This window comes from Panulirus ornatus, chromosome 1, assembly GCF_036320965.1.
Source record: "Panulirus ornatus isolate Po-2019 chromosome 1, ASM3632096v1, whole genome shotgun sequence".
In the NCBI taxonomy this organism is placed as follows: domain Eukaryota; kingdom Metazoa; phylum Arthropoda; class Malacostraca; order Decapoda; family Palinuridae; genus Panulirus; species Panulirus ornatus.
This window is the reverse complement of record NC_092224.1, coordinates 75,484,126-75,507,402: the sequence shown is the minus strand read 5'-3', so window position 1 is coordinate 75,507,402 and position 23,277 is coordinate 75,484,126. Positions and strand designations below refer to the sequence as shown.

The window sequence follows — 23,277 nt, the reverse complement described above, 5'->3', positions numbered from 1 at the left end:
TCAGCAGCCATAGTTGCTAAAGTGCGACATAAGATCTTCAGCAACCATAGTCGCTAAAGTGTCAGATCTGATGTGTGTAAGAAAAAAGATATGATAACATTCATTGTCGTAGGTGGCTGTCAAGAGAATTTGACACTTTAGTGTTATCAGTCGTATGGCCGCTTAATGTTATCAGCCATATAGCCATTCATCACATATCTGTTAGTTTCGTTCGACATGTAGGACCCTACAGTAAGTACGTACGTATGTGTGAGACTGTGTGCCCAAGGACCACGAGTGGAAAGAAGAGAAAATCTCAAAGTTTGGTCATGTAATCACTGAGGTACAGGGAAGGAGTGACGAGATCCTACACTGTTTTCTGTCTACTGTCTCGTGAACCCATAGTTGGGACCTACGATGAACACTGCGGGGAGAAAATCGTTCAGTTGAACTCTAGCGCTGTGTGTTAGAGAGGCACTGATAAGGTGTTGCAGGAAGCAGCCGCCTGATCGTGCGTTCTGGGCGCCTAGAAATCTCATGTGTACCTTCCTTTTTCTTGTTTCATGCAAGTTGGGGCTACGCGCGGGAACACTAGGTTTCCGGCCCCAGTCGGCGCAAAGGCGTTGGCCGGTGGGTGGCGTGGTTGGTGTATGACTGCCTTACCGCTACTGCCGACGGCCTAAAGTGGTCGCACCCATCGCAAGATGATTCAAATATCATCAGGTGAATATTTGACTGGGTCGGAACACCCTCATATTACACGGTAGCTCAGTGTGGACAGATTTCTCGATTAAGGTAGAACATATGCTGGTTTAATCCCAATTTTCAGTGATGAACATGACCACAAAAGCAGAAACGTCGTTTCTTTTGACATTTATGAGTTGGTAAGACGTGTCAGAAGCTACCTAGGGGCGAAGTGGCTTGTGACGGCAAAGCATTTGTAACTACGTCGCTGTTTGATCCTATCACTGCGTGGCACTACTGCTCCCTGGGCCAAAGTTGTCAAGATAAGGATTGTAATCAGTCCTACCAGGATACTCCTGAGGTCCTATGGAAAATCGAATTGACATAAAGAAAAATATCCTGTAAGAATGTTATACCCGACTGTCTTGGACTCACCTTTCTCCTCTTTCCGTACGAGCTTAGTGGCTGAGGACCTGATGGCGATGACGTTGGCGTTGGCGAGGATACCGAGGGGCGGCCCCAGCCACATGAAGAACACCCGGTCGGCGTTGACCAGACCGTAGCAAATGTACTCGAGCATGATAGAGACGGTGCCCAGCAGCGCCAGCGCCGAGTCCGAGAAGGTCATCCACTTGGAGAGTGTCGGCACGAGGGAGAGGGAACCTGTGTACGAGAGGCTAGGTTAGTGCCTCTGTTGAGTGCCACTTAAGGGCTGTATCAGATCAACACTTGAGCTAGAGGGAAGAGAGACAGTCAGTCGTTGAAGTGAGTTCTACAGACGGTACAGGAGACATTGTCTATAAGAAGGGAACATGTATTACACCTTCAGAGGATGGTGACAGTAGATCTAAACATCATTATTACACCCCAAGCAGGGTTTGGGTAAATGTATGTCATGAGAAAAGATTGAACCAAATGTGTCATATCTAGTTAACACCATCTCACTGCTTCTGTGTGTTAGTTAGAACATCTTTACAATTATAGTGTCGTAAGAAAAGAAAAGAAACTTGTCCCTCCCTCATACATTTTCAAAGGTGGTGTTACGCTTACGTTTTAGTACTTTTTCATCTCTTCTTAGGTAGTGATTACCATCTGCAGACGTCTGGGCATGGAACTGGCAAGGTTCCTGAAGTATTCTAAGTCCATGATTAGAGTCTGTAGGGTCTTCAGCTCCTAGATAAAGCGAGGCACTGATAAGGTGTTGCAGGAAGCAGCCGCCTGATCGTGCGTTCTGGGCGCCTAGAAATCTCATGTGTACCTTCCTTTTTCTTGTTTCATGCAAGAATTCTGGCTTTCTTCCCTTTAGAAAGGTAAGAGCCAACCATCTTGAAACAGATTGAAAAGATACAGCGCCCAGAGGCGAAATTTGAAGAGAATGAAGTGCCAGACAGAAAGAGTAAAGAAAGAACACCTTTCCTCAAGATAGCCTGTGGCACGCTGAGGCGGGTTGCTGGTGCTCATATCGTTAGAAACACTCGTGTCAGCGATCAAATGTACGTTGATTTCAACCGAAGAAAGTCATGCTTGTACCTACAATAAACCTAGCCGTGTATCGCCTTTGAAAATATATGGGAAGGGGAAGTGTGAGAGGACAATGGCTTTTGCGAACACTGTACATCTACCTGTAGACACATTTTTGCTTAACGGATGCACTGACCTAGGGCGGCTACCAGGCTGCGGTAAGTCATCCAGTAGCTGTAGTCGTCTGCCTCCCACAGGAGGGCGCGTCGCACGAACATGTACATGAAGAACCCTGCCGATCACAAGACCATCTTGGGTAACTATACTAATGCCGCAATACCTTGCAACAGTGACAAAAATAAAATTATAGATGGAATTACCACTTCATCAATTTGACATATATATAACAATTCGACAATGCTAGAACTTTACAGAATGTTGCTTCTTGGTAACACCTATGGATCTAGATAGATAGCCCGACCCTGTTTCAGCCTGTGTTTACCTTACCTCTGGCCACACGACGGATCATGTTGGAGACCACGACGGCTACAAGGATAAGGCGCGTGTTCCCCTCACGCCTCTTCAGGACTGTCTTGTACGCGTCCCGCACGTGCCTGAGCTGGAAGAAGTCCCTCACCATCTGCTTCTTGGTGACCTCTGCTTTTGTGATATTGGTGTCGTCTGGTGAGTCGTGTCGCTTAAACGACTCGTGCATAAACGGTCCGTGAGTCTCCTTGATGAAGAAACAGATGTAGAAAACGGCGCCGATGTAGGTCATCATGGCCAGCATGAGGGGGACGGCGAAGTTGCCGTTCCTGAGGAGGAGGCCACAGATGAGGGTGCCCAGCGGTCCGCCCAGGTACCACAGGGAGTTGTTGGTGCTGACGCGGGAGGTGTGGCTCTTGAGGGAGCTCAGGTCGCTGGTGTAGCACGTCCCCATCGACAGGAAGGAGGCGTTCCCTCCCCCTATGGACTCCAGGAACGTCACGATAAACAAGACTTCCAGCGGCCAGGTTGTCATGTAGTGGTTCAGGAGGTAGCCGGCGGCGTTGGCCACATGTGCCAGGAGGGTGACCAGGAGCGGGATCTGGCGGGCAGAGAGAGAGAGGCTCTCACACGGTGACTAGGGAGTGTATGTGGTGTGTGTGTGTAACAACAGAGAACGTGGTAGGGCAGGGATTATGCGAGCGTGTATGATAACAGAGGTATACAGTGGGTAGTGTGAGTGAGACGCACGGTGGAAACGTGCGGAACGTACAGTGGCAAGTGTATGGGAGATATACAGTTATGAGAAAGGAAGAAACATACAGTAGAGCCAGTGTAGCGCGAGGGTGCATGAGACTTACTGTATGATTACTGCATGACGCAACGTGGGATGTGAGCATCAAACAAGGAGAGGAGACCACAAGAGAAGCAGAGCAGGAGGAGTGTATGATGCGTACAGCAGAGGGAACGGGTAAGATGGACAGCGGGTGGCGTGCGTCAGACACAGATCAGAGACGGCCAGTGAGGATCACGTTTGTCGGACTGATAAAAGTCCTGTACCAAGACCCTCATATCTAACATCATCATCCAGATAAGAAATTGCAGGAACTCTTTACTCCTCTTACAGTCTTTATCATTTGTCAAAAATTTCGCCATTATGTTCACCATTGCTTGTGATATACCCATTCTCTACACCTCTGATCGTCCTCAGATTTTCATTCGTCCTTCCTGTGAGATGTTCACATGTCTGGTGTTTTTATACACAGTTTTTCCACTTTCTGTTCAAGACTAGATTCTATACTCCTTACCCTCAGATTATCATATTTTCCCATCCAGTCGTTTTGTCTTCTCAACCAACTTCCTTAAGTCTTCATTCTCCCGCGTTATGCCTCGCTCTCCACCACCTTGAGCACCTGCATGGCAGCCGCTAGTAATGTCCACTCAAACCTCCTTCACATCACCTCACTCTCACCCTCAGGTGTTTAATCCTTGTTTCAGACCTTCATTAACTTCTGTTGTAAGTTGAATCATATATTTCAGTTCTTTGACTTTTATTCTCCTTGGTTTTGTTCTCATTTTAAGTCCACATCTGTCTACAGTATAAAGCTGACTTACATAATTATGACAAACTCTCCTCAGCCACCGCACATCGTCCACACTACCAACCATGTTCTCTCTTACCACAAACATATCGCATATAATTTTGTCTTGCCTTCTTCCCCCACACTGTGTATATCTATGGACATTCTTGTGTTTGAGGTATATATATATATATATATATATATATATATATATATATATATATATATATATATATATATATTGTGTGTGTGTGTATGTATGAACATATACACTTAATACTTATGTTGGTTGTCATAATCAAGTGTTAGAGAGCTGCCAGAGACGTACCTTCCTGCCGTACTTGTCACTCCAGGCGCCCAGGAAGATGCCCACGAAGGCTGGCAGGAGGGACATGAGGATGGAGTTGTAGAGGGAGAACCTCGTGAAGGCCTGCTGCACCTGGATGGTCTCCTCCTCGTACATGGACAGGTTCTGACACACCTGCAGGACGGAGAGCACACCTTCGTTAGACCAGAGACAGTTGCATGGTAACGGTAGGCGCGTCAATGCAGCTATGAGGAACAGATGGGGTGATTGTTATTTGAGATTACCATATGTGTGTTACGGGGAGAGTGTTACGCTCGTGTTGCCCCGTCTTCTAACTTTGTATATGTGTAAATATGTGTTTTTACTCGTGTGTGTATATACACACACATACTCACCATAGCCTAGGCCAGATACCCATATATCGACCTACCCAGAGGGGAGGATGAACAACACCTGGGTTCGGTGTAGGCCGACTTCCGTACCCAGGACTCAAATCCAGTAGTCAGTATCGCTGACCACTACAGTCCCGTTATTTGGCACGTATCTTTAAACTACCGCACGATAAGCCCGGTTGGTGGAACGGTGGTTCTGTAAACCACTTCAGTTGTAAAAATCCTCTACGTTGTGTTGGTTTGTAGTGTGGCAAGTTACTTGTAGAGGGGAATGACGGGGGTGCCCATACACTCATACGTTCAGCTGGACGATAATGTTATACTGGTGAGTGAGGTGAGTGTGGATCATGACACGTCTGCTTATAGCTAGTCCAGGTGTGGACCAGTTTGACCTGGTCGAATCTGTCGTGCCACTGGAGCAGTCTGCAGGGTTATGGTGAGGGGTTCAGTGCCTGGTGTGGGTGACTGTTGCACTGGTACACACGTGTTGCACGAAGGATTAGATGGGACTTGTGTGGTGTTGTGTAGTGTAGATTGTATATGAGGCGTGATATCGGCTCTTGCCATGTTACTGTTGGGGAGAAAGACCGTCGGCCAATACCTGTCGTCCAGAGTGTGTTATGGTCATGATCAAGGTGCCACCGTCGTGTCCCCCGACCATGGTCGGTTATGGACCATTTCAAGGTAGACCCATGAGTCGTATGTGAGACAAGAGTTGGCGGGGGAAGTGCCACTCTGGATGCGATGCTTCACAACATACACGAAACTTCTCGCCACGCTGTCGACAGTCGACGACAGTTTGGAACACGACACATATCATCATCAAGCATGAGTATGAAAACTTAGGGAAAGTACTTCACATAAAGGAATCAATGACTCAACTGCACAAGTCATATAGATTCTTGACTGACTGACTGACTAACTCAGGGGACTTCATTAGTAAGGTTACGTGTCTCTCGTACTCGTTTGTATCCATTCTAACATTGTCCTCATCCCTACACTCTCACGAGCCCTCCAGCACATCCTTCCCACTTCCTTTAACCCATGAAAACCCTGACGTATGGTGAATAGAACTGACCTCAGGCGACAGGCCGAGCTTGAGGGAGCATATCTTCTGCATCTGGACGTTCTCCATGATGATGAGCATGGCTTGGTTGCACGCTCCGTCCAGGAGCATGACGGGCTCCAGGGTGGCCAGCCTCACAGCCCCGACCCACCTGGACACCACGCGGGCCACGGGTTTCCACAGGTGGTCCTTCCCGCTGGTCGTCATCGTCTTCTGAGTATCCGGGGCCACTTGGGCCCCTCTCTCAGGCTGAGGGGCGAAAGAAACATGAGTTTTCATTCATACGTTTGTGTCAGGCGATAGTTAAAACACACACACACACACACACACACACACACACACACACACACAAGATCAAGAAGTCGTATAAGAGAGAAACGTCAAGAGATAAGGCCCCACCAGAAGAGAGATATCTCCCCGCACAGTACACAGTAAGGCACATTCTCCCCAAGCTTCTCTCATGGCTCGGGGTCATCATCATCATCAGAAGGTGGGTAAGGTTACGAACACTACAATACGACATGTATACAAATGTATCTGTGGCCAAACGTTAGGAATTATATGATATTAACAACATCCTGACCTACTGGTACCTGGTGATGCTGTCCTGGCCTACTGGTACCTACCTGGTGATGCTGTCCTGGCCTACTGGTACCTGGTGATGCTGTCCTGGCCTACTGGTACCTGGTGATGCTGTCCCGACCTACTGGTACCTACTTGGTGATGCTGTCCTGGCCTACTGGTACTTGGTGTTGCTGTCCTGCTCTACTGGTACCTGGTGAAGCTGTCCTGGCCTACTGATACCTACCTGGTGATGCTGTTCTAGTCTGCTGGTACCTATCGATGCTGTCCTGGTCTACTGGTCCACCTTAATACAGAGAGGGAAAACGAAGAAACAAGAAGTATTTACGAATTTTGGAGGAAGTGAAAGAGACCTGTCTTTTTAAAATGTGCCCGGTCATAGTTATTGGGGAAGACATGAGAGGGAAGAGAGTTCCAAAGCTTCGAGGTATAGGGAAAGAAATAGTTATCACAACGTCCCATCCTTGAGTTACCGACGGCCATACAGTAACCATATGACGCAGCGGCTTGCTGAGTATTGCGTGGTCTAGCTGGTGGTAGGAGCACCCAAGCAGCCAGCTCTTGAGAGCAAAAACCAAAGTAATACCTATGGAAGAGGGAAAGTGAAACAACATTGCAGCGTAGGGCAAATGGGTTAAGCTTTAATCTAGCAAAGATGATAAGTCAGACCGCTTTCGCTTCAACACTGTCAGGTAAAAATGCAGAGCTAGAACCACCTCAGATGTGAGAACATTACAAGAGTGAATTAATTCTTTTTTTAAACGGAGCAACTGCTCGAAAGAAAAGAAATCTCGACAACCAAACAGGACACCCAGTTTCGTAGAGGCAGACTTAGCTATTTCCGTAAAGTTGGGGTTTCGAGATAGAGTGGATATGCAGCAATACCAAATTTGTTCATTGTTTGAAATGTGGAAATACGGTACAGTCGAAGGAGAGAGGAAAGTTTTGAGGAATTTTTGATAGATGGTCAGAAAATGGGTCTTGGAGGCATCGAAACCTAACCAGATTTCGTCTACCCCACTGAGATATCCTGTCCGAGTCTAAGTTTACAGAGGAAGTGTCGTCGAGACGAGATGCAGGTCGTGTGAGAGAAGCAGCAGAATTAAAGGATGTGGAGGAATGCAGTGTTGAGTGGTCGGTGCAAGAGTGCATTTGGTTATTTGTGGAAGAGAGAAACCGTTGAAAGAAAGGAGAAAAAACGTGTGACAGGATAGAACCTTGAGGGACACTACTGTTGATGGAGAAAGGGGGAGAAGTGATCCGTGAACAACCACAGAGATAGACTGGCTTTAGAGGAAGCTAGATATGAGAGGGGGCAAAGTGAGGGAGGGAATCCAAAAGCCTTGCTTGTGGAAAGAGATTGCGGGGAGAAGGAATGTTAGAGTCATCCAAGTTAAAGTTAAAAGAGAAACAAGAACTACAGCACTATTAAGATTATCGAAGCCCTTGATAACTTTCAATATCTGTAAAGGATCACTTCTAAGCCTTTTGTTTTCTAAGCTAATTCTATTTAAGTCCTTTAGTTGGCTGTCAGAGGATCTATGTCTTACACGGGGAATCATCTCGGTAACTCAACGCTGTCTCTACTCTCTACATTTATCTTTTTTTTAAGTAGGTTGACTGAAGGTGAGTGTAGATTCAAAACGAGGACCCAACAGTAACTTGTCAAGTTTGAGGATGATATCCCTTGAGTTAAATACAAAATCCCTAAACATGAATCTAAGAAATTTGTTCTTTCTTGTTCACTGCTTCCCTACACTGCTGACTTGGTTTGAAGTCACCGGAGATCTACCCAAATATTTTTCCATTCATACCTGTTGTAGCTCAACAAGAATTTACCACTGTAGCTTGCCTTCTCGCTTTAACTACCGGTATGTCAAACTTTGTCCCTATCGATTTTATAATTCCTTTGCCACGTGTGCGCCAAGCCCATCAGTGTGAGTCTGAAGCTGCAAAGTTTAATTTCTGTTGTAGATTTACTTCCCAACTTATCATCGCCTGCGGAATTCGAAATTCTACAACACATTCCATTATCACTATCGTTGATATATAGAGAGAGTAGGTCTTTGTGATCCTTGCGGCACGCCACTTGTTACGTCTAACCATTTGAGGCTTGACCATTACTTGCTGCTCTTTGTTGACGGCCTGTCAACCAATTTGCTAGCATCTAAGTCCATCCCCGTCTGTATACCATGTGATATCTTATTTGTCACAGCGACCAACATGGCGCGGGCTAAACATGCCCTAATCAAGGTCGTCTCAGATTACAGAAAAAAAAGTGAAAGGAGATAAGTACACTTGACTCTTAAGGGAAGAGGAAGGAAAGACAAAAGAATGAGAATTCCACAGTTTAGCTGTTCCAGGGGAGGAGGAGGAGGAGGCATCATCAGAACAGCCAGTCTTCAGTCGTCTGCTAACCTCTGATGTGAATCTCTGTCGAATGTTTGTAAGAGAATCTGAACACATGGCATCATGTACTTTACGGTCATCATGCACTTTACGGTCATCATGCTCTTTACGCTCATCCATCATGCACTTTACTGTTATCATGCACTTTACTATCATCATGCACCTTGATTGCATTATGAAGTAAGTGAAGGAGATTTGTCAGTCATGATGCGATATTGTCGGAAGCCATGATCCTCTAAATGCTTCACAGTCTTACGCCGGATAGACGATTACGCCGGACAGACGATTTCTATAAATGTATCGACCACAGACGTTTAGCTATGTGGACGGTAATTTTTCGGTAGTGGTTGATTACCTTCCCTTATTTTCCACAAGAGTAGATTCTAGGTGCAGACTGTACGTGTTTCTTAGACATTTCATCTATTTCACCGTTATGACAAATCCCGCCTATCTGTTACGTTACATAACCTAGCTGGGTATTTCTGTATTCATCATGTAATACACATTCTGGTACAGCATGTTCCGCGGTGTGGGATGTGGGTGTTGTACACTTGATTTGACTCACTTTTCTCAGCTCACAGCTGCCACTAATGTCCAAATCTTAGCTTGAAGTGCACGGACTATTTCCACTCCATCCTACCTTCCCCCGTTTGTAAAAATCTATGTTCATAATAACATGAACAAAGTATTCCATTCTTTCACTCTTTTCATATACTTTATTCCATCTTAAATCATCTTCTGCCACTTGTAATTTGTACTGTGCGGGAAGGGGGCTGCACACTCATGGGGCCCCCCCCATCTGTTAAAGTTTTCTACTATCATACAATTTTTGTTAGATATCTGTATACTGTATAAATCTCCCACGTCTTCAGATATCTGTATACTGAATACATATCGCACATCTGCAGATATATGTATACTATATACATCTTCCACGTCTTCAGATATCTGTATATATCTCCCACGTCTTCAAATATCTGTACACATCTCCCACGTCTTCATTTATTCTTCTTCTGGAGAGTGAACCTCCTCCCACAACTTCGGGTATATCTGTAACATCAAGAATACCTAACATTACTCCAGGTGAGAGTGTAGCTGAGACGGCTGTACCACCACAGGTGGGGTGGCGAGGGACTAACCTGGGAGGCAGGCTGGGCCATGTGACCTGCTGTGGAGCTGCTCGAGGAAATGATGGTCATCGTCAAGTGGCGTCGGCTTATATATGCCCAAGCAGCCGGGGAGGAGGAGTAGGAGGAGGAGGACCAGGGAAAGGCGGAGCTTATCGCCTCATTTAGGCCTTAGACTATCGAGGCATGACAGGAGAACACCGGGACATTGTCGTATGAGTCTGGAAAATATGGAAAAATAATGACTAAAAATATCTCGCAGATTACAGCTTTAAACGACACCCATCAGGAAACAATGGATGAAATGTCCCACCATCTGTGATCCACAGCACAAGTCGTCCCCCAGCCCACGTCCACTCCATTCATTCCCTCATCTACAAGTTCGCGGCAGGAACACAGTGTCACACTGACGCCACGTTACTTCCTCAAAGAGCGGCCAGACGCCAGACAACTCATACATCAGTATGGAGAGCCTGGCGACGGCGCACGTGTTCGAAACATACTAGACAACAGGAAACACAGCGCCAGACGTCTTAACACCAAATCAGTTGACACCCGTCACTTTAGTCGTCTCTTAACGCCCAGCAAGACAGCCGTCCACAGAAAGACTCGACAGTAACAGCTCGACGTAATAGACCCCAATACCAAACCACTTCACATGAGCAGCCCATTACCAGGCAGCCCATTACCAGGTAGCCCATTACCAGGCAGCCCAGCACGAGGCAGCCCAGCACCAGGCAGGTCAGCACCAGGCAGGTCAGCACCAGGCAGGTCAGCACCAGGCAGGGCAACACTAGGCAAGGCAGCACTAGGCAGCTGGTGACAACACAACGTACAGATACTAAATCATCACCTCGCTGGACGAGGCAGGCGAGCCATCACCTAACACCCAGACACGACGAGGCAGGCGAGCCATCACCTATCGCCCAGACACGAGACACAACTCCACCACACAACTTCCCACGGATACTATACACAACTCCCCACGGGACATTTTCCACCTGATAATAATCATGTCATTAATCTCCCAGTTTCCAGCGGTGGTTAATATTTGCAGTTCTGTCGTAATTCCTCTCACTGTGGTGATCACTCGCATACTACAGCGTACATTACTCTCACATGACGAGTGTCAACTAAATGTGTGAAGTGAAGAAGTAAGAAACATTCCTGAAAGTGTGGAGGTCCTTGTTTAGCTAAAATGTATTTACTGGTCACGGCTTGAGAATGTGTGTTAATGATGTCACGACGGTGTGTGTGTGTGTGTGTGTGTGTGTGTGTGTGTGCACTTGACCCACCTGCTATATTGGAATTATGATAATTAATATAATAGGAAAAAATAGTATCATTTTTACTCAAATGTGAAGATTAAGCAGCAGCAGCATTATCATTACTGTTGTAAAATCATAATTTCACTTCGACGTTGATATATTCAATGAGTAGGTGTGATCCGTTCTCACTACCGCATGACATATCCTTATTGCATTTGTTGGCAGTTACTGACGAATTACGTCATCCCAGCTCGACTAGACTTGGGAAGATATCATGAAGAGCGTTGACGCTGTCCAGCGAGATATGAAGAGCGTTGACGCTGTCCAGCGAGATATCGTGAGGCTGTGGACTGATCTGGCGACATGTATGGTGCAGAGACGTCAATAAAATTTCTCCCTGTGCGCGGACACGCTCAGCATAACCATCTGAGCTGCCGTTCAGAAAATCAGTGAAGTAGGTCTCACCCTCGGGGAAGTGCGGGAGATCGATCGTCGTACCTATTTTCTAAGGAAGTAGAGAGAGAGAGAGAGAGAGAGAGAGAGAGAGAGAGAGAGAGAGAGAGAGAGAGAGAGAGAGAGAGTAGCAGGCATTTGTGATGAACGTCGTCTGTCTTAGACTAAGAAATATAATGAGTTGCAACTGGATGATTCTTCGTCGGGAAGGAAGTACAGCTTGGGTTCAGATGGAAGGGGGTCTGCTGGCTGGTGTGATGAGTTATGTAGTAACTGTTATGTAAGAGTTGAGGTACATCAGGCCTTCTTAGACGGTCGGATGGAGTGCGTGACCTTGCAGTGACAGACGGGATATGGCTCGAGTCTGCACCAGAGGCGGGTAAACATGCCAAACGTTTACTGTCCACCTGTCGGGCCCACAGGTCAGACTGTGTTGTGATGTTGGGGGTCCGTCTACAAGCAGAGAGTGCAGGGCAATACAGTAGTAACTGCTTGCTGTCTTCTTGATGGTAGTTGCATCATAGGCATGGAGGATCATGGAGTATGTTGAAACAAACGTTTGTTGCGTTGGAGCAATGGATGAAGTCTGTAGCGTAGGCGAGGGAGTGTGATTCGTCTTTGTCTGGGAAGTGCAGACTCTGCTACGTGTGTAACTGGCGGTCTGGTGTTTGAGACTGAGTTGTGAGGTTGGTGAAGATAAAGAACGAGAGATCATTTATGTCTGTAGCAGTGATTTCTACTTGCTTAAGAGCGATAAGTACGGCTGACACCTCAGTTTGTAGCGTAGATGTCTGCTAGGTACACTGCGAGCGAAAAGTCATCTTTAATATAGTTTTATCATAATGAACGGACAGTGTTCTCTTGTCAAGAACTTTCTTGTTACAAAGGAGTCGATCATTTCCCTGCTACTGTGTGAAGTGCAGCCTCGAAGCTGCAGGAGCTCCTTACTGTCTGGGCTAGTGTGATTAATGTTATATATATATATATATATATATATATATATATATATATATATATATATATATATATATATATATATATATACAGGACGGCACAGGCTAGGAGATAAAGAGCTTGCGTGTATGTGTGTGTGTGTGTGTCTGTGTGTGTAAACATTAGTCCTACCTCAGTGCAGCCTGTGTCGGCAAGGTTATGAAGCACCACGCCCTACGCACGCATCGAGAGATAACTGATAACCTAAACAGATAAAAAGTAAAACACTGCAAGAGGCGTATTTGGCTCATACTATTGTAGAAAATATTGTTCAAATCTTTCTCAGTGTAAGCAGTATGTCAATCTTGTGGCCCCCCCCCCCCCCCACACACACACACACACCCCACCTTTTTATGTGAGGTCAGGTCAAGTCGCAAGTAAAGGCAAGGGTCAGGGTGACGCCTGGACCAACCTTGGTTCTCACAAATCCCACTTGTAACAGGTCGAGGTATGGCCCATCCGGGGGATTCCTGGAAGACTTTAGCGTTAATAAGGTATTTGAAACTGTTGATCAGGGTAAGAGCTATGATATTGTATGCATAGACTTAAGTAGCGCTTTTGACAGAGTGCCTCATGAGCGTCTGCTTGGAAAAATAGCGGCACACAGCATCATCGGGGCTTGTGTATTTGATTGGATTAGAGCGTGGCTCCCTGACAGAAAATAGACTGTATGCATCAACGGAGTCGCATCGGTCTGGGGAGATGTAGCCAGCGGTGTTCCTCAGGGACCATATGATGTGTGAGAAAGCTGCCACTGGCAGTGATTTTTTTTTTTTTTTACAAGATTGACATGTTGCGAGTCGGAAGAGAGGAGAGTGAGTGGTTACAGGTGAGGGATCGCCTGCGTCAGGATGTGTGATGTCACCATGGCTGTTTGATTTGTTTATGGATGAGACGGTTAAGAAGATGAATGCAAGGGTCTTGAAGAGAGGAGCAGGTGTGCCATCTGTTATGGGTGAGAATGGGGTGGAGGAGGGACCTTGGTGGCGAGTCATTTGTTGTTTGCTGGTGGCAGAATCGAGTGAGAAACTGTAGAAGCTGGTGTCGGTATTTGTGAGAGAAGAAAGTCGAGAATGAATGTGAATAAAAACATCATCAGGTTCAACAGTGAAGAAAGACGGGTGATCCGAGTGCGAGTTTGAATGAAGAGAGCTGGGAGGAAGTTTTTTTTTCATACCTTGGAGTAGACTTGACACGAATGGAACCAAGGGAGCTGCAGTAAACCATAGGGCGGGTGAGGAGTGGGCAAAGGTCCTAGGGGCATTGAAGAATGTGTGGAACAGAGAGGTTATTGTCGTTAAAGCCAGAGATGGGTATATATTTGTAGAGGACATCAGGATGATCTGTGAAGTTGTGAAGATGGCCAACAGCTTGTTGAGTTACGATACAAAAGGAGTGGTGATTGGGAGGACCTGGTTTAAAAGCAGAGATAATCATATGTGGATGAGTAGGATAGATGGTAGGTGGTAAGTAGGGTAGATGGCGTTATTAGACCATGTACAAAAGAGAGAGAGACTGGAATGTGGATGTGCTAAGAGTGGAAGCTGGTGGGATGTCTGACCATCGTCTTGGTGGAGTGGATGAAATGAGGAAATGATATGGGTGGGAAGAAGGTGGTGAAAGTAGGTGAACTTGAAAAAGAGGCTTGTGTGAAGAAATAACAGGAGAGACTGAGTGCAGAATGGCAAAAGATGAAAGTAAATTAAGCTAGGGGAGTGGGTGAAGAGTGGGAGTTTGTTAGTGAAACAGCGCTTACACGTGCAATATCTTGCATTAAAACTGCTGACACGTCCACTCAGCTGCTCCCCAATACATTCTTCTTATGGCTGAGCACATAAGCATCCATCTCTCATATCAAACTTTCGTTTTTACCCTCATTAGTCTGGAGCTCACTTCCTTACACTCTTTTACACTTCCCACAACTCCTGCCTCAGTAGTAGCACTACCCTTTCCTTAGCTTTTGCCCTGACACCAACCCCTGACTTTACCCCTAAGACACTGCCACACCATTCTTCCCACTTACCCTCTTGTTTTGTTTCACTCAGAGTCAGAACATCCAGGTTCAATTCCTCAAACATATCGTGTACCTATTTCTCTTTTCTTTTTACGTTGGTTACATCCACACACGTTCAGACATTACGGCCTGAGCCTTGGAGGAGGATGAGCACTCCCCGCTTGACTCCTTCTGTTCCAACTTTTTCAGAAGTTAGAATACAAGAAGAGGGGTTCCAGACCCTTGTTCCCGCCCTTGTTAGTCGCCTTCTTCTACATGCAAGGAATACGTAAAAGGAGTTCTTTCCCCCCAACACCAGGGATTCTATCAAGGACAAAAAGGACTATCCTCCAGCGGCTGCTCCTGAATCCCAAGTTCTTCCCCTGTCCTTTCTCTCCTCCTGTATCATAGTGTATACCTTAGCATCAGGTGGGTGTGCCTGCCACTTTGGTTATTTCCGTCTAGCTAACTACATTAAGATATTCTGTCTGCACTGTGTGTCCTTCCTGGTCACTACCAGTTAATTAGCTTATACACACACACACACACACACACACACACACATATATATATATATATATATATATATATATATATATATATATATATATATATATATATATATATATATATATTACACTTACTCCTCCGTTGGTTGGTTGTTGTGGTATTGCTGTCAAGGCCGTCTCATTAACGTTACACACACACACCAGCCTAAACCAAGTACCCATTAACTGACCAGCCCTAAGGGAAGGATGAACACCTGGGTTGGGTGTAGGCCGACTAACGCGCCCAGAATTCGAACCCATCTGGGCCCGTGTGAGGTACATGTGAGTCAAAAAAAATATCAGAAGTAAGCAATTTGTACTGGGTTAATGAAAAATGGGACGTATCATTATATACCTTTATTTAGAGGAAAAAGATTATCCATAAAGTAAATATCTCCGAGGAACACACTACCGGGCGTCGTCCTCTTCTTACAGTCATGATATAACTAATGACTAACTATATATATGTAGGATATATGATAGAACAATGTATTCACTGAACACAGTAATGCCATGATATGTCAGCACGATCATGAGTCAGGTTATCAAGCACACATGGCTGATCATGGACGAGTCAGGTGGAGGAGTCAGGTCATCAAGTACACATGTCTGATCATGGAGGAGTCAGGTTCCACACAGATCACAGCGGGGACGACTTGTGATTGTATATCTGGCATCCATCACAACCTGTCCTCCTCCCTGTTATAACACAGAGAGGCAGGCAAGGGTGTGTGTGTGTGTGTATGTGTGTGTGTGTGTGTGTGTGTGTGTGTGTATGTGTTCGTGCGTCCACACCACCAGCCCTCACGGTTGAAGACTTGGCTCTGTTTTCTCTACGTTATTCTCTTTAAATCAGTGTTTTCAGACACCATTTTGTATTCATCAGTCTGCAACAATACTTGCGAATGATAACAACGTGGCTGATAGATGAGGATGAGGATTTACCTCAGTCTTTGGCTCTGGAGCAGAACCGTTAGGAACACTTAGTGAGACACTGTCCTCGACGGAGGAGCTCTGAAAATCATGTGTCTCATCCGTACAAACACTCCTGTCAGAACCGTGTCAGCGACACAGTGTGTGTGTGTGTGTGTGTGTGTGTGTGTGTGTGTGTCCAGACCAGACAGCTGTTGTTCTAGAGAGCGACCAGTGTCACGACCAACGACCCGTCGACCAGGGGTCCACTTCTGGTCATACAGCACCAGACATCAAGGCATAAAAGAACACCACACGGTCACATGGACCCTTATGTCTATTCGCATGAATAACAAATTCTGTTGAAGACGTGAGTCTGGGCCAGGTCGGAGCCACAACATGTTGCAGTGACACACTTGGTATCTGGCTGTGAGGGTTACCTTACTAACAGGAGAATCTTTCCGGGGAAACTTTCTCTGATAATAACATAATCATGAATCCCTACATTCATACATTAACAGCCATACACACTAAGAATACATACCAAGCTTAACCAAAACAATATAAGTATATTTTACAGGGATAACTTCCATTAAGAGCTGGGTAAGGGAAAACATGTAGCGTAACGTAATACCACACGAGGCAAGGTAATGTGATGTCTTATCTAACCCAAAACTGCTCTAGATGGGCGGGTGATGCCCTCTTGCCCAGCTGCCTCTCATGGCACCACCACCTGCCTGGCCGGGGCTCTACCATCGCCAGCTGGTGCACGCCTGTATCATATGATCAGCTGTGTAGTCAGGCTGGTGGTGACCGTGCAGGTCTTGTGATGTTGTGTGTTCTCCCGCCCTGTGCTGGGGACGACGTCTGGCTCTACTCTGGTGAGGGAACCTGACACATGCATGTAGCCACAACGGACTGTGCTAGTAATGACGGGAGACGCTCACCTACGACTAGGGTCATGACGAGACTTAACTCACATTAGCTTTAGCAGTCATAACCATCATCATCATCATCATAGGCCAGGTAAGGGTAAAGCCCCTAGGATGACCTTTACACACCCCTAGTGCCTCACGACACACAGGGACCCAAGGCCACACCCTACATCTGCACACCGCTGTACTGTACGTCTTAACACATCACACCGTGGCACTGTGACAGACCTTACACAGACACAGTGCCACCTCCATACATCCGGACACACACTCCGCCTTGAAAGAGTGCCACACTGTACACCCCTGCGTAGAGTTACACTTCACGATGTGGCACAGTGCCACACTTTACACCCCGGCGTAGAGCTACAGTTAACCATGTGGCACAGAGCCACACTCTACACCCTGAAGTAGAGCTACACTTAATGATGCGGCACAATGCACCACTTTACACCTTGGCGTAGAGTTTCACTGAACGGTGTGGCACAGTGTCACACTTTACATCATAATACACGGCTTCACTTTACAGACATTCGCAGTCGTCGTCGTCCATGCGCTCCTGACTCATCAGTTAACCTAGAAAGAGAAGGATAATGTTAGCAATGTGTCGTCTAGAAAATATTACATCTTATGATTTAACTACTCGTAGTATGGGGGATTTAGCTCATTGTGATATAGATTTATGGCTTGCATTTTCCCTCTACTTCCCTTACCTGTGCCCTACTGGATGGCCCTGGCCACCTGCGGCAGCTTGGAAATGATGTTGAGTGTCCTCTTCAGCACCTTCCAGAGGTCCTCCTTGTCCACCGTATCTGTAGGAGGAGGAGGAGTCAGGCGTCAGCTTTCTGGGGACTGACAGAGGGCCGGGCAAACGCCAGGGTGGTGTGAAATCAGTAAAAAATGAGCCCCAGTTGGCGTCTGGAGTTGACCACATCAGTATACGAGCCCTCTGTTTGAGTTGAATGTGTGAGCGTGTCAGTGAGGTGTATGAGTAGGAGTGTCCGTGAGTTGTATGTGTAGGCTTATCCGTGTTCGTGTCCGTTTTCGTGTCTAACCTACGGTGTAACGTAAGATTTGAGGTGATCTCATGATGCCTCCGTGTTCATCACACGGAGTGTTTGCTTGAATGACCACCAGTCTAAACACATGATTATCACGTAAGAATCAAGAATGTATTAGTAAACAGGTGAGACTCCCTTTTGATATCATTCGCGCACATTTCTCCATTGTTATGGAAGTTTTTGTGAAGTTTGCAATGAAGTTGTAGGATGGGCAACACTAGCTTTAAAACCGGAGGAAAAGTAAGACGGAGATAGATGTGGTGCGGTGACAGTTAGTGAAATGCTAAATAGCTTCGGGACGTCCCTTACAAGAGACATGTCACACTACAGCAAGACAGCATCTGTAAGGAAGAATGGAGCAAGGGATGAGCACAGCAGGATTAAGAGTGGAGGAATAGCGTATCTTTGAGGGGAATTGTGGACAAGGCAGGAGAGAGAGAGAGAGAGAGAGAGAGAGAGAGAGAGAGAGAGAGAGAGAGAGAGAGAGAGAGAGAGAGAGAGAGAGACGCACGACAGATCTTGCACTTTAGAACTATAGACACACAACACGGCAGATACATACATACATACATACATACATATATATAACGCAGTAGATATCTAGAGTCATGTGTACAGTATTCACGTGAACACAACATAGAGGATACGTACACACAAGGTCAGTAGTGATACGTACACAGAGCAGAACAAACATTTATGTAAACATAAGTTTCCACAGAGTGGTTACGCCTCACACTGCAGTGGCCACACATCCAGAGAGTGGACACCCTTACGGGATAGTTAACATGTATACATGTGCCACTGGCTGCGTATACATGACACAGCCGACATGTATGCATGAAACAGTAGGCACGTTTACATGAGGCGGTCGACATGAGACAGTTGATATATAGTAGAGTGAAATGAGGTAACTGTATTATGTAAACAAGACTCCCAGTAACACATTACGTCCCCGTCAGGTGTTGAACAAGAAACTCAAACACTCGAGACAGCTGGGTGGAGTCAACGCTCAAGTAAATAACCGGCAACTCTCCCGGCAAATCCTTTCCAGTTGAAGCGTTTGGCTAACGCGAGGCTACATAGAAAACGATGGAAGGAGGAGGAGGAGGAGGAGAGAGAACGAGAACTTACACGGAGAGTGACAGCTTCATGGAAGGAATGAGACCAATATTTTAGTGACCAATGAACATTAAGTTAGAAGTTCAGTTTCTAGTGTGAGAATTATCATAGGCTCGTTGTTCTGCTGTTGGATCTAACGACCATCAGCCGCTCGATGGTCGTTAAGCCAAGATCTTCCTGGCCACATAGTACGTCATTGGTAGTTGCTGCGAGCGTCGGATACAAGCCAGTGGACGTGAGGTATCACACGTCCAGCCTGGCCAACCATCACAGGCCTGGACCCGCCTCACAGATGAAGCTTTCAGAGAACCTAACCCACCTGAACCTGTACATAACCCACCTGAACCTGTACATAACCCACCTGAACCTGTACATAACCCGCCTGAACCTGTACATAACCCGCCTGAACCTGTACATAACCCACCTGAGCCTGTACATAACCCACCTGAACCTGTACAATAACCCACCTGAATCTGTACATAACCCACCTGAACCTGTACAATAACCCACCTGAACCTGTACATAACCCACCTGAACCTGTACATAACCCACCTGAACCTGTACATAACCCACCTGAATCTGTACATAACCCACCTGAGCCTGTACAATAACCCACCTGAACCTGTACGTAACCCACCTGAACCTGTATATAACCCACCTGAACTTGTACATAACCCGCCTGAAACGGGGTGAGGATACCCCACTGTGGATGGAGGAGGCTGAGGGGTGAGGGAATCCCAAACTAGATCGAGGCACAGGGGTGAGGGGACCCTGCTGTGGATGGAGGCTGAGGGGTGAGGGGACCCTGCTGTGGATGGAGGCTGAGGGGTGAGGGGACACCACTGTGGATGGAGACGCAGGGGTGAGGGGACCCCAGTGTGGATGGAAGCTGAGGGATGAGGGGACCCCTGTGTGGATGGAGGCACAGAGGTGAGGGGACCCCATTCTCGATGGAGACTGAGGAATGAAGTAGGGAAGAGGTGTGGGAGAGGCAGTGTGGTGGGAGGAGGGCAGAGGTGTGGCGGAGGTGAGGGCAGAGGTGTAAAGAGGGTGGGCGGCGAGGGGGAGGGGAGTGGTGTAGGGAGGGGGGCAGGTGTGGTGTAGGGAGGGGGCCAGGTGTGGTGGAGGGGAGAGGTGTGGGACCTAAGACAAGGTGAGGGAGAGGCGACCGCTCGAGGTATCACAAGATACCGTCGATCATCATGACCCAGCCCGGGGCAGGTGTAGCCTGCCGGCACCACCTCAACCATACGCTCTGAAACCTAGTGACACTCTACCTTAACCTTCTTCAGGTGGGTCCTGCCTTGCCAAGCCCCACGTTAACCCACCTTCTTCAGGTGGTTCCTACCTTCCCACGCTCCACACTTGAGTTATTGTGTTTTGTGTCCTCATTATCCAGGGTTTGAGGCAGGAGGAGACATCAGTCAGTGTAGGTTGTACCGTGTCACCTGCCTCTCTACCTGCTCCACACGGCTGGTAGGCCTCACGATGGTATGCTAAGATACCACTGTCGCCAGGCTGTCTGGTAGCGCAGCTGCCGCTGACCCCACCGAGGAAGGTGCCTGCCACCTGCTCGCGCGGCCGGCCCTCCTAGCTCGAGGTGGGGAGCCATCATGGGGAGGAGCGATGAGGATCATCACCATCGGTCACCTGCCCAGATACACACACTGGAGCACCCAGGATTCGCTTTCCATATACCCCCTCCCCCAGTTTTTCTAGGCTGGGCTAGATTAAGACAGGTTGTAAGGTTAGGTTAGGTTAGGTTAAGTTAGGTTAGGTTAGGTTAAGTTAGGTTTGGTTAGGTTAAGTTAGGTTTGGTTAGGTTACGTTAGGGTACAAACCTGACCTGACTTAAACTAACCTATACAACCTTTGTGTGCGTGTTGGGAGTGGGTGTTCTTCAGGTGATCTTTGACATTTACCGTCTTCATTTACAATTCAGCTTTTACACCACGTCACCAGCACAGCTTCCGTGACCAAACATCTGAATGAAGGGTTTGATGACCATCGTAGGTACGTAAGTCGCCACATCATAGCAAACAACAAGATAACACAGAAATCGTTGGTTCCTCACGTAACCTAACATACCCCTTGCTGTAACCTGGCTCTCAACTGACCTGATGTGGCCTCTTACATGTCCTTATATTTGTAAATAACTTAAGGGCGTTTCTACTTAACCTGTGTAGCACAGTGTTGTCCAGGTTTAAAACAAGATAGTTTTCCTAAAAGGACAATAGGAAGAAAATATGGATTGTAGTGCGCGTTCTGTGTACACGTTATCTTGTGACCTAATAAGTTCATATTCCTTACTTTTACAACTCGCGTGAGTACCTCAAAGCTTTCTCCAGTATCCAGCATCATCACACTGCAGTAGTGGATCAACAATGATGTTCCCACACTGTTTATGTTTTGTGTGTGTCTTTCATTCGATATAGAGGTTTCTGATCACCTGACAGGCCCGGCAAACATTATCATAGCCACGTTTCTTCTGAAAAAAAAATGCGGCACTGAAGATTGATGTCCCCAGACAGATAGATAAGCCCCGGTGATGTATACCTCTGGGAGACTGTGGTAAACAAATGGTCAGCGAACCCACTATTTTCTGTGGTATCTTTGCCTTCTCACAGCACCTGATGAGAACAGCATCGATACTCCTACATAATTTTATGAGGTGAGAGCCTGGTGGACGCGCTGCTCTACCATACTTCCAGCACCAGAGCAATACGTCCGACACACAGCGGTCGTGACGGTGCAGGTGTTGATGTGGCGGCACGTAGATACTGACACACTGGGAAAGTGTACTGAAGTGTGTCGTGGGTGTGGGAGGTGGCGAGACTGCTAGACCTTTGGAAAGTACATAGATTAGTGGCGATAACCTGACACAGACAGGTACGAGAGAGAGAGAGAGAGAGAGAGAGAGAGAGAGAGAGAGAGAGAGAGAGAGAGAGAGAGAGAGAGAGAGAGAGAGAGCGCATGATAATTAGGTCCATCAGGCATGCATGTCAGGGAAGGTCTCGTCGCAGCCATCGTTATCGCCAGCCGGGACCCGAACCTGGGGCCCTGTTGCTAGGGAGTCACGTAGTGTGCCGGTGCACACCCCAGGACCATGCATTCTCCACTCCACCACCACCACCTGCTGCCCTCCACCCTCACCCTCCACACGGGTATAGCATCAAGCAACTGAGACATCCTCGGGAGGTTCGCCTGTGCCCATTTCATTCAGCTCTGAGGGACAATGAATGGCGCGCCGCCCATTCCTAATTTACATATCCCTATCTTACGACTGCCACTGGGCGAGCCGTCAGCCGGTAACCCCCCTTGCCTTCAGAATGAGAGAGCGGGCACTGACCCGCCCACCCAAGCTTTGGGTCAAATTTCAGCGATACAGGATGGTTGACCCCGCTCCCATGTACCCTTCCAACACATACACTTCGTACAGAGTTTAATGGTTTTCTCACACCTAGTCAGTGAACTTACAAGGGGACCTAAACACACATCAGAGTTAGTGTGATACATGGTTGATGAAATTCATCCGAGTGAATGAAAAGCCATGAAGACAGGACGAAGTGAGAGTCGGCCTCAGTATGACTATCGTCTGGCAGGAACTAAACTTCAAGATTATATGTGTGAAAGACTCGGGAGTCGACAACATCTCTCACCTATGACCAGAGTCCCATATGAGGAGACTAGTTTCATGTCCAACTTGAGACCAAAATTAGAACATGCTATTTGAGTGTGGTCACCGTACCTAAAGAAGCACAGAGAGCTAATAAAGTCCCGAAGAAGGCAGCAAAATGGTAGCAATTAAGAAAGCTGTGATACCGGGAGAGGCTAAAGGCTTTAGATTTTTCCCACTTTGGAAGAGGGAAGAGGGAGGGGCGAGCTGATCAGAACTCTAAGTTTTTAAACAGACTGATAATGTGGA

At 47.0% G+C, this 23,277-nt stretch overlaps 2 protein-coding genes across 2 annotated transcripts in view; both read right to left on the bottom strand.

The window, feature by feature from the left end:
* Window positions 1–567: 567 nt before the first annotated feature.
* Window positions 568–10,217, bottom strand: LOC139749745 (proton-coupled folate transporter-like). Its single transcript, XM_071663950.1, has 6 exons — window positions 10,086–10,217; window positions 5,968–6,204; window positions 4,519–4,671; window positions 2,632–3,211; window positions 2,321–2,416; window positions 568–1,326 (listed from the first exon to the last, which is right to left on the bottom strand). The coding sequence occupies exons 1-6, from the start codon at window positions 10,143–10,145 to the stop codon at window positions 1,028–1,030; spliced, it is 1,425 nt and encodes a 474-aa protein (XP_071520051.1). The 5' UTR covers window positions 10,146–10,217; the 3' UTR covers window positions 568–1,027.
* Window positions 10,218–15,670: 5,453 nt separating this feature from the next.
* Window positions 15,671–23,277, bottom strand: part of LOC139749738 (protein amalgam-like) — a 40,506-nt gene continuing 32,899 nt past the window's right edge. Inside the window, exons 10-11 of the mRNA XM_071663936.1 lie at window positions 17,886–17,984; window positions 15,671–17,748 (exon numbers count right to left, since the gene is read on the bottom strand). Coding sequence (XP_071520037.1) covers window positions 17,893–17,984 — 92 coding nt within the window. The 3' untranslated portion in view covers window positions 15,671–17,748; window positions 17,886–17,892. The remainder of the gene's footprint in view (window positions 17,749–17,885; window positions 17,985–23,277) is intronic.